General features: G+C 44.6%; 1 protein-coding gene across 2 annotated transcripts in view; it reads left to right on the forward strand.

Annotated features, from left to right (window-relative positions):
• The window catches only part of GCLC (glutamate-cysteine ligase catalytic subunit), a 38,691-nt gene that overhangs the window by 12,961 nt on the left and 11,016 nt on the right, over positions 1–14,714 (forward strand). For both annotated transcript variants that reach the window (XM_082847838.1, XM_082847839.1), the window contains exons 2-6: positions 5,187–5,299; positions 6,132–6,314; positions 8,524–8,637; positions 10,220–10,278; positions 10,401–10,534. In XM_082847838.1, coding sequence (XP_082703964.1) covers positions 5,187–5,299; positions 6,132–6,314; positions 8,524–8,637; positions 10,220–10,278; positions 10,401–10,534 — 603 coding nt within the window. The remainder of the gene's footprint in view (positions 1–5,186; positions 5,300–6,131; positions 6,315–8,523; positions 8,638–10,219; positions 10,279–10,400; positions 10,535–14,714) is intronic.

Below are 14,714 nucleotides of genomic sequence, written 5' to 3' on the forward strand. Positions count from 1 at the left end.
AGCAGTGACTTAGGAGTTGCACGTCCTGTTTCGGCACTGGATCTAGGTCTCTTTAGAAAGCATCACCCTCCCTTTGTTGGGTGGGTTAATCTATCACCAGTTCCTAAGAACTAAAGCCCTGAATTTCTTATCTCTAGATGGTGGTCCCTGAATTTGGGCGAACTTCATCTCTAAACACACTTACAGGGACCTAGCTTGCTTTGTCAGTCACCTGCTCCAGGAGTGCCTGGGGCCCTGAGCCAGCCCTGCTGAAGCCCTGAGTTCTCCTTTACCACGTGGGAGTCCTTCAGGTGCCCTGACCTCTCACTCCCTCACCACCCCCTCCCCACCTAAGCGCTGCAGAGCAGTTGGTCCAAGACACCCTCTCTTGTCAGCCGCGCGGTGACCAGGACCCTGTTCTCGGGAAAGAAGCAAAGAATTCACTTGTCCTCAGAACCCAGAAGCTATAGTACTAACCTGCAGGTGTTTTGAGGTAAATAAGAACTATTTATATTTACAGTATTATTTCTTTAGGAGGACGTGTCTTCTGGCTTAGGTTTCTAAGTTGCAGAGTGCCCGTGTTGGTGGCCACAGCAAACATCTCCTTTGGTAATTTCACGTGATGTGCTCTCTTTTGTGAGGTTAATTTGTGGGAGCAGACTGGTTGGGTTCTACTTTGGTTCAGAAATAAGGTAGGAGTGACTTAGCCTGGTCTTTGTAACCATCAGAAAATGAAAACTGACACACGCCTGAAGTGTAGTGGCATGGTTAAAAAAAATCAGCCAGTGTCAATTCAGAGGCCCAGAAAGTAAATGTCTCACACCATTTGTAGGACATGAAAGAGCAGATCGGCATGCGGGGCTTTCCTTTGCACCAGCAGTAATGCATCAGTAAGTGTGTCCAGATATAATTCCAAGAGGTGATTTCTCTCGGGTTTAAGTCCAGTGCTGTCCAGTACAACTTCCTGCAGTAATTGAATTGTTTGCGATATCGTTAGGGACTTGGGAACTGAAATTTTTATTTTACTTTAATTTAATTTTATTTTTTACAAATTTATTTATTTTATTTTTGGCTGCATTGGGTCTTCGTTGCTGTTTTCTCTAGTTGCAGCGAGCCGGGGGCTACTCTTCATGGCGGTGCACAGGCTTCTCATTGGGTGGCTTCTCTTGTTGCGGAGTACGGGCTCTAGGTGCGTGGGTTCAGTAGATGTGGCACATGGGCTCAGTAATTGTGGCTCACGGGCTCTGGAGTGCAAGCTCAGTAGTTGTGGCACACGGGCTTAGTTGCTCCACGGCATGTGGGATCTTCCTGGACCAGGGCTCCAACCCGTGTCCCCTGCATTGGCAGGCAGATTCTTAACCACTGCAACACCAGGGAAACCCTACTTTAATTTTAAATCTAAAAAGGTCACACGTGCCTAGTGTCTACCATAAAGGAGAGGGTGTTTTTTTTTCCTTTCCTTTATCGAAAGGTGTCATTGTCCCCTTTATGAGATTCATCACAATTTTCTCTGCTCTCTACTGAATCTTAAAATTTTTCACTGAGGCTTCATATTACTAATCTTGGCATGTGAAGAATTTGTTTTGGTAATGATTCAAGGAAGTTACTTTATGTAATCGTATAGGAAATTCATCATTTTACGCAGTGTTAAAATTGAGATTAAAGAACCTCCTGCTCTGTTAGCTGAAGTCCTGGTCTAGGACACTGGAGGAAGACCAGGCCAGGGCAAGGCCACGTTTATTTTGTGTAAACTTCCCTGACGTGCACCCTGTGTTATTCTGTGGTATGAAATGGCATTTCATAGTGGGGAAAAAGTCAGAATATAGCAGATATTATAAGAATTTGATGTAACTTTATTTTTGGCCTGTGTGTTTCTTTTTTTTTTTTTTTGAAGTATAGTTGATTTACAATGTTGTGTTTCAGGTGTACAACAAAGTGATTCAGTTATACATACATATATATATACATACATATATATGTATACACATATATATATTCTTTTTCAGATTCTTTTCCCTTATGGGTTATCACAAAATATTGAGTATAGTTCCCTGATGTAACTTTAGAGTAAACTACGAAAACGTTTCCTTTTGGGGAAAATAGAGCAGTTTAAAATAACATTTCAACAGTTATAGTCTAAAATGTCACCATATACAAAGGGTTCCTGGACCTGTGGTGGTCACCTCAAGTTCACCCACTGTTTCAGGCACAGCTGCTCTTCTGGTCTTGCCACACAGGTCTTCCCTAAATCACTACAAGTGATTTTGAAACCAAGTAGCATCACCGTTGGTTCTAGGACCCCTTTGGGTGCTCCAGGCTTGAGTGTCTTGCTAGATACGGAAATGGGGGCCATCCAACTGGATGGTTGAAAGTGCTCAAAAATCCTGGTCATTAGTATTTGGCTGTGTGAGGAAACCATCTTCTGGGCAGAAGGCACAGTCACTAGCTTTAAAACAGTTTACAGTCTAGAGGTGGGACTACTGTGACATGGTCTCCAGGGGTGGGCCCAGTTTAGTTTATCTGCATCTCTGGGCAGCCAACCAGGTGATTACGCTGCAGTCAGGGTGGTGGTCAGGGGAAGCTCAGGGGTCAGGAGTGGGGGCTGTATTTATGACGACCCTCTCCTTTGCCTGGCCACCCCCCTCCCCCCAGGAAACCTTCTGATACCCCAGGCGGGACCAGTCCCTCCTGTTACACGTGCCCCAGACCATTTAGCTCCCTTGAGTTGCTGGCTGTCATTTCAGCCACCTGTGAGCTTGACAGCAGGAGCCACATCCACCTGGCTCTGTGCAGTGCTCCCAGCACCTGCCGACCACAGGACTTTGGGTGAAAGGACAAAGGGTGTGGAGGCAGCAGGACGCTGTGTTTCAGCACTGATGGGTCATCAGCTAGTTAGAGCCTTATCACAAGATGGCTGCAGGCTTGTTCAGGAGTCGGTGTAAGGAGAAAACCAGGTCTCTTAGATGCAATGGGTGGTTCCAGCCGAAGTCAAGACTGCTTACTGCTTGGGCCGGTGGAATGGAGGAGCTGGCCCTGAATCCTGAATTGTGAATTCCTTTAGGGTGGCTGCGGACCCCGCCCTGCAGCCCAGTCCTCCTGGGCTGAGTTACCCCGCACCTTCCCCCTCCTCGGCCTGACCACCTGGTTGCAACCCCTTCTCCAGGGTGCAAGGAGGCCAGAGTCTTCATCCCAGTGCCTGGGAAGCAATGTAGGACCTCACTGTCCCACAGGGACGCAGTGATGGGTTCCCTGTCTCCAGAGGTCAGACGCATGATAGGTTAAATACTTCAGAGAAGTGGCCCAGAGACCTTTGTATAACATTGTTTCAAAGGAATTTGAAAATTCCTTTTTTCTAATGTACACAGAAATTGACAGAGGAGCTTTGTCAGAGTACAATCTCCCTAAATAGGGAACTGCCTGTAGCTGCTTCTGAGTCTTATGGAACTAGATTATTACCAAATTAAGTGCTGTTTTCACCTCAGCGCTGATGACTTGAACTCATCAGTAAGACAAACTCTCTTGTTTGTTCAGGCTGCTGTAACAAATACCACAGACTGGGTGGCTTAAACAACAAACATTTACTTCTCACAGTTCTGGAGGTTGGAAAGTCCATGGTCAGAGGTGCTGGTAGATTTGGTTTCCAAGTGAGGTCCCTCTTCCTGGCTTACAAAGGGCTGCCTTCTCGCTGTGTTCTCACACAGTGGCGAGAAATCAGCTTTCTCGTCTCTTCTTATAAGGGCACAAATCGCGTCACAAGGGCCCCACTCTCCTGATCTAATTACCTGCCCCACCAAGGCCTCACTTCTAAATACCATCACATTGGGGGTTAAGGGCTTCAACATAAGAATGGTGTGGGGGGCACTAACATTCAATCCATAACAACAACTAATAAAAATTCATCAAAAGTTTATTTTTGTTGTCATCTAACCTGCCAGGCTATTTCCCTATGGTTACTCACATTTTTTCCCCCTTTTATATTTCTTATCTGAAGGGCAAACCAGTCTCTTGAATGGTACTATTTCTGTGATAGGGAGAACTGACTCAGATGCCTTCCACCTGGGACGGTGGGTCTGCAGACCAGAGCCCCCCTCAAAGGGGGGCTGCCCAGCCCCAGCCCCTCTGGACCCAGGCCTCCTGCTGGGCTCCTGCGTTTTGGTTTGTTTTTAAGGCTGGGATCTGGATTTACATGTGAAATGTCAGGTAGATAAGGTAGATAGTGGATGTATTGTTGCCTTTCTTTTTTATAATAAGCCAAACAACGTACTTTCTGGGGATTGGTCTGCCACGTGCCACAAGTTTGCCATCCGTGTCTTGGGGTCTTGTGCGAAGGGTGCTCTCAAGGGTTTGCCTGACTGATCCAGCTCCAGTCTTTGCACCTACCTGTGGATGATGTGTGTCTATATTAACCGTGAATAGTGAGTCACAATCTTCATTATTAACAGCAACTGTCATGACTTAACAGCGTGCGATTTCAGGGAAAACAAATGCAGGTTCTGTTTGTACTCTGCCCAGAAAAGTCTTACTTTGGTATTTCACTCTTGATTTTTTATCAGAATTCCACCAGGTATTGTTATGAATGCACTAGTGCACCTTGCATTGTAAATTGTGTATGAGTTCAGAGTGGGGAAGTGGTCTTAAATTATTCCTGAAAAACCAAAACAAAATTGCCGAAACTCCTAAACTAATACCTCTGCATTGGTGTATTTGATTTTGATTTAACTGTCCATTAGTGAGGCTCATAGTGGGATGATTAAATAACCTACCAGTGAGGAAGGATAATCTACCTTGATTAGAACGCTCAGGTAACCCCTTTCATAAACTTACAGTAAGCCCACCGAGGAAATACGTTGTAAAATGCGACTACTACGTGCAGCTGCGATTTACAGAATCCTGGCTTTGAAATACTTCTTTCTCGAAGGACAATTTGTCAGAATGAGCATCCTGACCTTTCTATAAGGTGTTAAGTAGAACGAGGGAAGACGGAATCACGTAAGAGCCCTTGTCCTCCCACAAGGCCACTGTTGGCCATTCTCTCCAGGTTTTTGCATTATGCAAACCTCACTCAGTAAGCACCGTTGTGTAAGCAGATGTGACTCCTCAGGACACTGTCATCCTTTCCAACCTTCACGTTTCCCTACTTTTCCTAAAGGTCGCATCAAGCACGAGTCTGGAGGAATGTTCATCTTTCTCTCCTTTATTTTCAATAGGTGGAATACATGTTGGTATCTTTTGATCATGAAAATAGAAAAGCCCAACTGGTACTGTCTGGAGAGGAACTTCTTGAAACTCTGCAAGAAAAGGGGGAAAGGACAAACCCAAAGTAAGCTGATGTACTGAAGGCTTCTTTGAGAGTTTCTGAAACTGTTAGAACCACTGGAATATCATCTCTCCTCCCACATACAGGAGACAGGAGAGCACATCAGTTTAGGGCTCTGGCTCTGGTTCCCAGTTGCCTGGGTTCAAATCCTGCTTCCTCTGCTTAATAGCTGGGTACCCTTAGGTGGGGTACTTAACTTCTCTGTGCCTCAGTCTCCTCAACTGTAAATCAGGGATAATAATACCTACCTCTTAGGGTGTAGACATTCTAAATACGTTAGTAAGCACTTAGAAGAGTAAACTCAATATAAAGTTTGTTTACTATTTAAATATTTTTTTAAAAAATTGGCAGTTACCAAGATCACAGACCATGGTGTCAGAGAAAACTTGCAGATAGGTTTTGCTTGGCTGGCAGGATATTTTTTAAATATTTCTTTATTTCAGTAGACAGAGGTGAAGGGGGCATGTACCTCCAGTTCATTTTTCTACCCACTACATTTTGAGAGGCTGGGTTTGCATTTGGAGCCCAGTCTTAAACTGAAGGAGGCCTTAAATCCCCACGTCCTTCCCCGCAGAGTGGACAGGCTTGCTTGCCTTGGACAGCGCATGCCCTGTGTGTGTCTCAGTTACTTATAAATATTTTAGACCCAGCACTTGTAACCCTTATGTAGTTGAAAAGCTGTGGAAGATTAACAGCCACTGGGAATTGTAAAGAGTTCTTGGCTTCTTGTATACCCAGTCGTTTCTAAATTTTTGGAAGCAACTTTTTCAAAACTAAAAATGGAGCAGACTGCAGCAGAAGAATAAGATGGACTGAAACCTTTTCTCCTCTGTAGCCACCCTACCCTTTGGAGACCAGAGTATGGGAGCTACATGATCGAGGGGACACCTGGCCAGCCGTACGGAGGGACCATGTCTGAGTTCAACACGGTCGAGGACAACATGAGGAAGCGCCGCAAGGAAGCGACATCTCTGCTGGGGGAAAACCAGGCCCTCTGCACAATCACTTCGTTTCCCAGGTTAGTCCCTGTGTCAACGTGCATGGCTGGCATTTCAGAGCATCCGGGTATCAAGAGAGCAGATCACAACCCAGCACTTGACCCCACAGCTCTCATGCTTTGCAGACAGTTCATCCTCATCACACTGTGTCTGGTAGAATCTGTAACATTAGAACTGCAGGCAGAGTCATATGCCAGCCTCTGCCAGTGGTGGTGGTGGCCGGGGGGACTGTGGAAGGACCCGAGGGCCACAGACTCCGCAGGCCGAGGGGAAGGAGCAGTGCACAAGGAAGGATGTGCGTTACCCCCAGATCAGATCAGGGGGCCCCCCGACGGGGGGATGGCATCAGCGCTCCCAGGGTCTGTTGATACATATTAACAAAGAACAAGGGAGTCACTGGGTCATGTTTGGATTGTGCTGAAAAGATTTAGGATTTGTCATCAAATCTGGTTATGGCTAAAGTTTCATAAGAGTAAATATAAGGTAAATATGAACAGTGAAATTCTGTCCTTAGCTTAGTATGAGGTACGTAAATATCACACAGTTATACATAGGACCTGTATGCAAGAATGCAGTTCTACCAAATCGTAAATCTGGTTATCTCTGCTAGATATCTGTCAGACTGTGGCAAAGTATGCTTACCTCCCCAAAGTTCAAAAGCACTTTGGGGATTGGTATCCGTGGCCTGGAACACTCTGAACTATTTTTATGCTTTCTTTTTCTTTCCTGGTAAATGTCCACGATGAACATAGGCATTCACAGTCACACCACTGGTCTTAGGACACTTAAAGGGAATTTTGTTTTTTAAAATCTCCATGGTCACATATAAATAGTTGAAACCTTATTTAAGCAACTCATCAGACATTTAGAGAAGTATCTTTTTCCTTCTCTTAAGTTATTATGAAGGGAGGAGAGTTGAGCTAGAAATACGTTTTATTCTAAAAATCTAATTTTTTTTAAAAAGCCTAACCATATCTTTTATGATGAGAGGGTATTTTTGGATTTGTAAACAAAACAAAGATAATAATTATTTGTTTGCAGAAGCCTCACCTTACATCCACAGTTAAATGATAAGGGAAGTTTTATGGGATCAAGAGGGAGAGCAAGACTCAGTTTCTTCAGTGTAAACAGGGTGATTCTCTTTCCGTAAACAGGTGCAACTGTAGTGTGGCCTAGCAACCCAAACAGTGGTCGTGTGACTGTTGACATTTAAATCAATCCGACTTGTATACAATGAGAAGTTCAGTTCCTCAGTCTCATTCGCCTCCTTCCACCTGCTCAGTACCCACCTGGGCAGTGCAGCTCGTGAGCATTTCCATCCCTGCAGAGGTTCCGTGCGACGGTGCTGGCCTGGAGGAAAAGTGGGGCTGGGGGTGTGGGTCTGAGTCCTGGCTGCCCGCTTCCTGCCAAGTACACACGTGCTTCTCCAGCCTGATTCCGGTCAGCAGAGAGACCCCCAGATCTCAGTTTGTCACTCTCTGCAGGGGCTTTTCCTAAGGCTGCAGGCTGTCAGTGAATAATGTACGGAGCTGCAGGAACTCTGAGGAGCCCCATCATAGCTGGGGCTGTTTTCCAGATAAGATCGGCAAGTTCAGTTTTTGTTCACAAGGCGAACGTGGGCGGCCAGTTTTATAAAAGGTGAGGTTGAAAATAAGGCACCGGCTAGTCTTGGCTCCCAAGCCAGAAGTTTCCCACTGCCGATCTACACCCTGCTTTGTTTCTCTGTTGCAATTAAAGCTCTTCCTCAGGTCAAGTGAGATAATAGGGTTGGGTTTCAGCCTCCAGAGGGAGATCCTGGGGGTGGACAGGGGCACCGGCAGAGAACCTGCCTGATCTGGACGGAATCATGAGGTGCCTGGCAGAGGCAAGAAGCAGGAGGCCTGTCCCAAGTCGAGCCAAGCTGATGGGGAGGTGGTGGTGTGCAGGGGTCAGAGCTGGTAAAGGAAGACGCCTCAGAAACCGCGTGGGGGAAACAGCCAAGGCAGCCAGGACGTAAGTAAGCACTCTGCAGACCCTGAGTGGACGGAGGCTTCTGATAAAATCGGCAAAAGGGCTGCAGTCACAAGAGAAGAGCTTGGTGAGCAAGACAGACTGCAAAGGCGTGGCTGCAAGGGCACAGTGTTTGCAGAACACCTGTGTGCCGGACCCCTGAAAAAGGCAACGTTACACATGCATGTTTTTAATCCCTGAAGACAGATTCTATCTCTTTAGTTCTTCAATTTCTTGTAGATTAGGCTGCCCTGGGTTCACACTGCCCGAGTTCAAGCCCAACCCAGTGGAAGGAGGAGCTTCCAAGTCCCTCTTCTTTCCTGATGAAGCGATAAACAAGCATCCGCGCTTCAGGTAAGTGTGTGGATGACTCAGATCCCTGGATCCCTGCCCTGGGGGTGCAGTGTCCCTCCCGGAGTCATTACTGAGCGGTTCCTGAACTCCAGCTCCTGTGGTAATTAACCAGAGGAGCCCACAGACCCACAGCTACGCCTGTTCTTGGTCCCCCAAGGCTGCTCGGTTGGTGCTGCTTGTTTCCAGGCTGGATCTGCCTGTTTTCCAAGTGATCCTAACGTTGTTCACTTAGCCACAGATGCATTTCAATCCTAGTCCTGTTAACTCCTGTTTGGAGAAGCTTTCTTGTCATCATTTTTACCTTTTCCTCCTCTGAAAATTACCGCCAGTATCTGTGGTCTTCTCATCCCACTCCATATACCTTGACAATAAGGTAAAATGTGTACAATACCTGTGTATATAGTAGGCACGCTCTACCTTCTGTTCCACTAACTCCTAAGTCTGTTGGTCTGTAGTTTTAATTCTAGGGTTTCAAGTTGCTTCAGGGCCCACACCAGTCTGATCTCAGCTTTGGACCTTTGAGTCTCACCTGTCATCCTGAACCCGGGCTCCTGACCTAGAGTTAGGGACCTGTGACTTCTCAGTGTTCATTCCTGTAACAGGTCTGCACACCTGCTACGTGCAGAGTCCGTGGGGAAGATAAAGACATATAAACATAGTTTCCGACATCAAGTGTTTATAGTGTGCCAAGGGGAAGGTGGAGATATTCAGCTGCAAGAAAAGGTAGATTATGACAGGTGTCCAAAGATGATAACACCAGAGAGAGGAAGGTGCTTCTGACTGAGGGGGTCAAAAGCAGGCCTCCTGAGAGAGGTGGCATTAACACCGTCGACAGCAGCACTGCCCAGTAAAACCATAATGCAAGCCACACGTGTAATTTTAGTAGTAATTTTGTAGCCACCTTAAAAAAGTGAAAAAGGTGGACTTATAGTGTATTTTATTTAACTCTATATATCCAACTTGTGACCAGTATTTTTTAATTATTAATAAGTTTTACTTTATTTCTGTACCAAGTCTTCAAAATGTGCTGTGTGTTCACCCTCAGAGCACATTTTAATTAGGACTGGCCGCGCGTCCAGTGCTCACAGCCACAGCTTGCCTAGGGGCTTCTGGATCAGACATCGCAGGCTGGAGGATAGTATTAACGCTGCAGGATGGGTGGAGGGAGTGATGAGGATGAGGTTCTGGGATCCAGAGATGCCCGGGGAACATGAGTACCACAGTTTGGCTCAAGTCTTTGGACTTAGCATGGAAAATGTTAGAAACATACGGTGAGGCTAGACCGCGGCAGACCTTGGACACTTGAGCTTGGTTTGGTGAGTCACATGGAGCCGGGGATCAGGGCTTGGGCAGGAGAGAGAATGACATTCTCAAACAAGAACCAGAGGACGTGGTATTAATGCAAAGCCTTCTTTCAGGAAATCCCCTCAATCTCTCGGTCCACATGAATTTTCGGTAGGGATGTCTTAGAGGATTAGTTTGAGGGAGGATTTCATTCCATGTACTTGCGAATTGTCAAATTCTTCTTTTGCATGATGGTTCTTAGGTGACCAACTTAGGACATTTGATGTCTGTTTTTTAGTACCCTCACCAGGAACATCCGGCACAGAAGAGGAGAAAAGGTTGTCATCAACGTCCCAAGTGAGTCTACAGAGGTGGCGGGTGGGAGGGGACCCCCCCATTGTTGTTAATCCTTGACTCTCACCCATTTCCTGCTCTTTTCTTTCTTTCTTTTTTTTTTCTTTTTTCAATTAATACTGCAGTATTTAAGGACAAGAATACACCATCTCCATTTATAGAAACATTTCCTGAGGATGATGAGGCAGCAAAGGCTTCTAAGCCCGACCACATTTACATGGATGCTATGGGCTTTGGGATGGGCAATTGCTGTCTGCAGGTATCATTTCAAATATCCAGAGAGGCAAGCTGTCCTCATCCGTTTCTATTTATTAACTTCTTTTCTTTATATGTGCATGTTTCCTTTTTAAAAATCACATTTTAATCAGGTTGAAATAGTAGCTAGTACTTCTTTCTGAAAACCAATGAAGTTATCTTAGTAAATTCACTGGAAGTTGCCTCTGGACGGAATCTACAGTTCACTACGAAGACATAGTTGTTAATGAACTTAAAAGGTGAAATATTCCGCAGTCGCTGTCTCTGTTCTCTCTGTGCCTAATTTTTGCTGCCATCTAGTGACTAGCTTTGAGATTGTAAACATTGCTCAAATCTTATCATTTCTGAAAATGAATTCTGGATGCACTCCAGTGAGCTTGTGATCCAAGGGAAGGATTATTTGGACTTTAAATTTTTATTTTCCTGCAAGGCCCTCTAGTGTTATAAAAAGAATAAATATTTAGCAGCCCATGTTTGCCTTGCCCCTGGCTAAGTTTCACAGGAGGTATTGTAGAATAGCCTTTCTCTCAATGACTTGGTTAAAACTTCCCCTGGATCTAATCAGATTACTGGCACCTGTGGCAGGGATGGTGTCCCACCACACAGGGGACCTGGAGCGGGGAGCAGGAACCCATCGGGCTGCCCACAAGCCTGTGTCTGGGCTTTAGCTGTGATTTCTCAGGTATTTGGGTAACTCTCCTTCTTCTGGTCTCGGTTTTCTCAACAGCTGAAAGAAGGATTTATATTAAGGCTGCTTCTAGGTCTGTCTCTGAGCTAATATTCTTTAATTGTTTTTATTAACAACAGTATTGGTTTTAACCTTTAATTTGTTTAAAATCATGTTAGAACAGAAGTAAAAGTGGCACAAAATTAGAAGTTTCAAACTGAAAATTTCAAAAGAAAAAAAGAGGGCCTCTTGTTACTATCCAAGGAGATTTTATCCAGTTCTGATTATTTGCTGATTGGAGCAGGGTGAAGCCTGACCCCACATGAGCATCCCCCAGCCCACCCCCAGCCCTCAGTCTGCCTGCCCTCCACACGGCTGGGGACCCAGCATCCCATCGTTTCAGGCAGCTGCACACAGACACACACCTTCTTGCACATGTATCTTGGATGTGTTTATTTTACAACTATGTATAATCAAAATTGAATGCCAGAGTCAGATTTTTACGTGCTAAGTGTGTTCAAATAACCATGGCCAAGGATACCATTTCCCCTGCTTTCCCTGACTTATATAGGTGGCATAAAGCGTGTCTTCCAAACAAACCTAGGCTATGAGTTTCCTTCCAGATGGACACACTTCATAAAAAAGAGACCTGTTGACTTTTAACTGCCTTATCTGCTTCCCTATCTTAATTCCAAATATTTCTAAAGAGAACCATTAAGCTCTAGAACTTAGGGTGCACAGCTTTAAAATCTATCAGTGCTCTTGGAGGACCGATTGCCTCTTTTTCTTGGTTTAATATTAAACCAGGGTGTTTTGCCATGGACAGCACAGTTGCCCCATTCCAAAGGGATAGTCTTTCCCTTGAAACACTGTGTTTACACAAATAAATATGTCCTAATGGTAGGTAGCTTACATTTTTATTGCTTGTAGATACAGTTTTCCATCCAATTTAAGCTTTGTCATGGGTTTAAGGTTGTTTTCTTTTTCTCAGTGGTGTGTCCAGCCACCCCACTTTCAATACTCCACTTAAAAGTCTTTAGCACAGATAATGTAAGTATATGGTAAATGAGACAAATTCCATCAATCACCACAGAAATCTCTGCTTTATCTCTTAAGTGGAACACTAGAAACTACTTATTACAATAAGGCAAAAAAAAATGGTTTCAAAGTTTTTGTTTGTTTGTTTTTTAAGGTTAGTGAGCATCTTACTGTACAGAACAAAAAGTACTTCAACTATATTCAAATTCTTGACTCTTGGTGGGGGACTTTGCAGGAATCATTTAATAAGTTCATGCATATTGTGATAGGCTTCCCCCCACCCCCCAAGAAAATCCTATGGCTTCGACACTGGGTTCTGGACAAATTTTAGATATTTAGGTTTCTAACATCAATTTTTCATACTTTCTCTTTTTTTTTCCCTCAGCAGTTTCCTAGTGACATTGCTTGTTTTCTTTATATGATACTTTAAAAGGATACCAGAATCCAAAACCGTTCATATATTCATATCTTTTTAAGGTGTTAAGAACTCTTTTTTTTCTTCCCCCACTAAAGCCTTTACCACAGTGATGTCTCAATGGCTCAATCAGCCCTGGGGTAAAGAAGCTAGTTATTAAATATACTTAGAATAACTAAGTCGTATCACTGTTCTAACTCGGCTATTGAATTCCAATTGCCAGTTTTCTTAAGCATATTTTTCTAGGGTTGACTTTTTCAGAATTTGCCTGTGAATTGTCTAGTATATACTAGGCCATCTAAGAGAAGCCAGTCAAAAACCTGAAAAGAAAAAATGCTTGTCATAGGATCTTCTTAAAAACAAAAATAACAGACTCTAAAATAGCTAAGAGTAACTCAAAAAAGGACCTAAATAAACTAAGAGATGTATGTTCAAAAGCATTCAGCAGTCAAAACACTTGGGGGAACATTTAGGTATTCCTGATCTCAATCCATATAAGTTTGGGCTATAGGGTCAGCTTTTCAAGTATCCCACCATTTTATAAAAATAAAACTTATCTTTGCTCCTACGTTCTCCTTTTTAGCACTCTCTTTCCTTCAAGATACTCTATTCACTTAATAAATATTAAGGACTAAGTGGGTGTCAGACCCTGTCCTACACACTGGGGATAGAGAACCGCAAGACAGACCCCTGCCCTCCTAGGGCTTACACTTTAGGGGTGGGGTCACAGCAGAGAAGCCTGTAAATACTCTGCTCGCCATCTCCCCCACTTCTCATTTAACTCTTACCCACAGACGAGCTGATTTCTGCATTCCCACCTCTTGGCAGAAACTGCCCTGGTTTGGGTTATTAGTGACCTGTCAGTTCTTCTCAATTTCTGTTTTCACCTTTGACATTCTTGCTCCTTTACACCTGTGACACAGCTCTTCTCCGTGTGTTGAATTAATTTGTAATGGCTGGGTACCTATCATTATGTCTTAATTAAAATATAGCACTGACTTAATAATTCACATAGAAATTCACATAGAAATGGTAGGGAAGTAATGGTAGGACACAGTAAATGGTCTGAATCATCGTTTTCTGTAGTCAGTCACCACACTGACGTGAAATGCCATGAATTCAGCGGTTAGACCCTTGAGTCTCCAACAGAAGTCCTCTGCCATTTAAACAAAAGCCAAAAAAAACAAAACCAAAAAAAGCAAAGTTGAGACCTGGCTAAAACTACTGGAACTAACAGGTTGCGATTAGAATAGTAAACATTCACTCAGCTGCTAGTTCAACTATTAAGCACTTAAATTATTTACTGCACCAACACAAAATCCAAACTGTCATTATTAAATAACAACAGAACATGAGAACTGTTCCCAGTTTGCAGTTATTACAAATGTGCCAACACAACCACAATTTGCGTTCCCTGCCCCTTCCGCTGCCCCAGCCCTGCAGAGGGCAGCACTTTTTTTTTTTTTTTTTTGGTTTCTTTTGGGTAATTGCTTTAAGAGGATTTGCACTAATCAATTACGTGATCTCCTTCTCTGCCTAACTCTTAAGTCCTACTTACCCGTCTTGTGCGGGCTTCCTGGGCAATCTGCCCTTCTTAGTACATCATCTGGGCCCCCAAATACTTCTCCAGCTCGGATTTTTCTTCCTGGCCCCAGCCCTGGAGACCAAGCCGCTTACAGGGCTGTTCCGCTCTTCCTTGGCCACATAAGCCCATTGTGTCTTGGCGCCACTGCTTCCCATCTGTCCGAGGAGCACGCAGGCCAAAACCCAGGTCACTCCTCACTCCGCTGTGCCCACTGGTCACCAGGCCTGCTTTGGCCCTGCTGTACCTCTTCCCACCAGACTTCCTCAGTTTTTTCCTGGACAGTTGCAGTGTTTTAACTGCCCTCTCTTCCTTCCTCCAGTCCTGCCCCCTTCCGAGCTATCCCCCACTGTGCCACCAGTGAACTCTGAAACCCGTCCTTCGCATCTCCAGATCCCCCTTTTGTACCAAAATGTATACAAGCACACAGATGTGGATGGGCAGCTGTAGAAGGAAATAAGTCAGTGGAAGAGGAAACGCCT

This window comes from Leucopleurus acutus (genome assembly GCF_964270905.1).
Source record: "Leucopleurus acutus genome assembly, chromosome: 10".
Taxonomy (NCBI): Eukaryota; Metazoa; Chordata; class Mammalia; order Artiodactyla; family Delphinidae; genus Leucopleurus; species Leucopleurus acutus.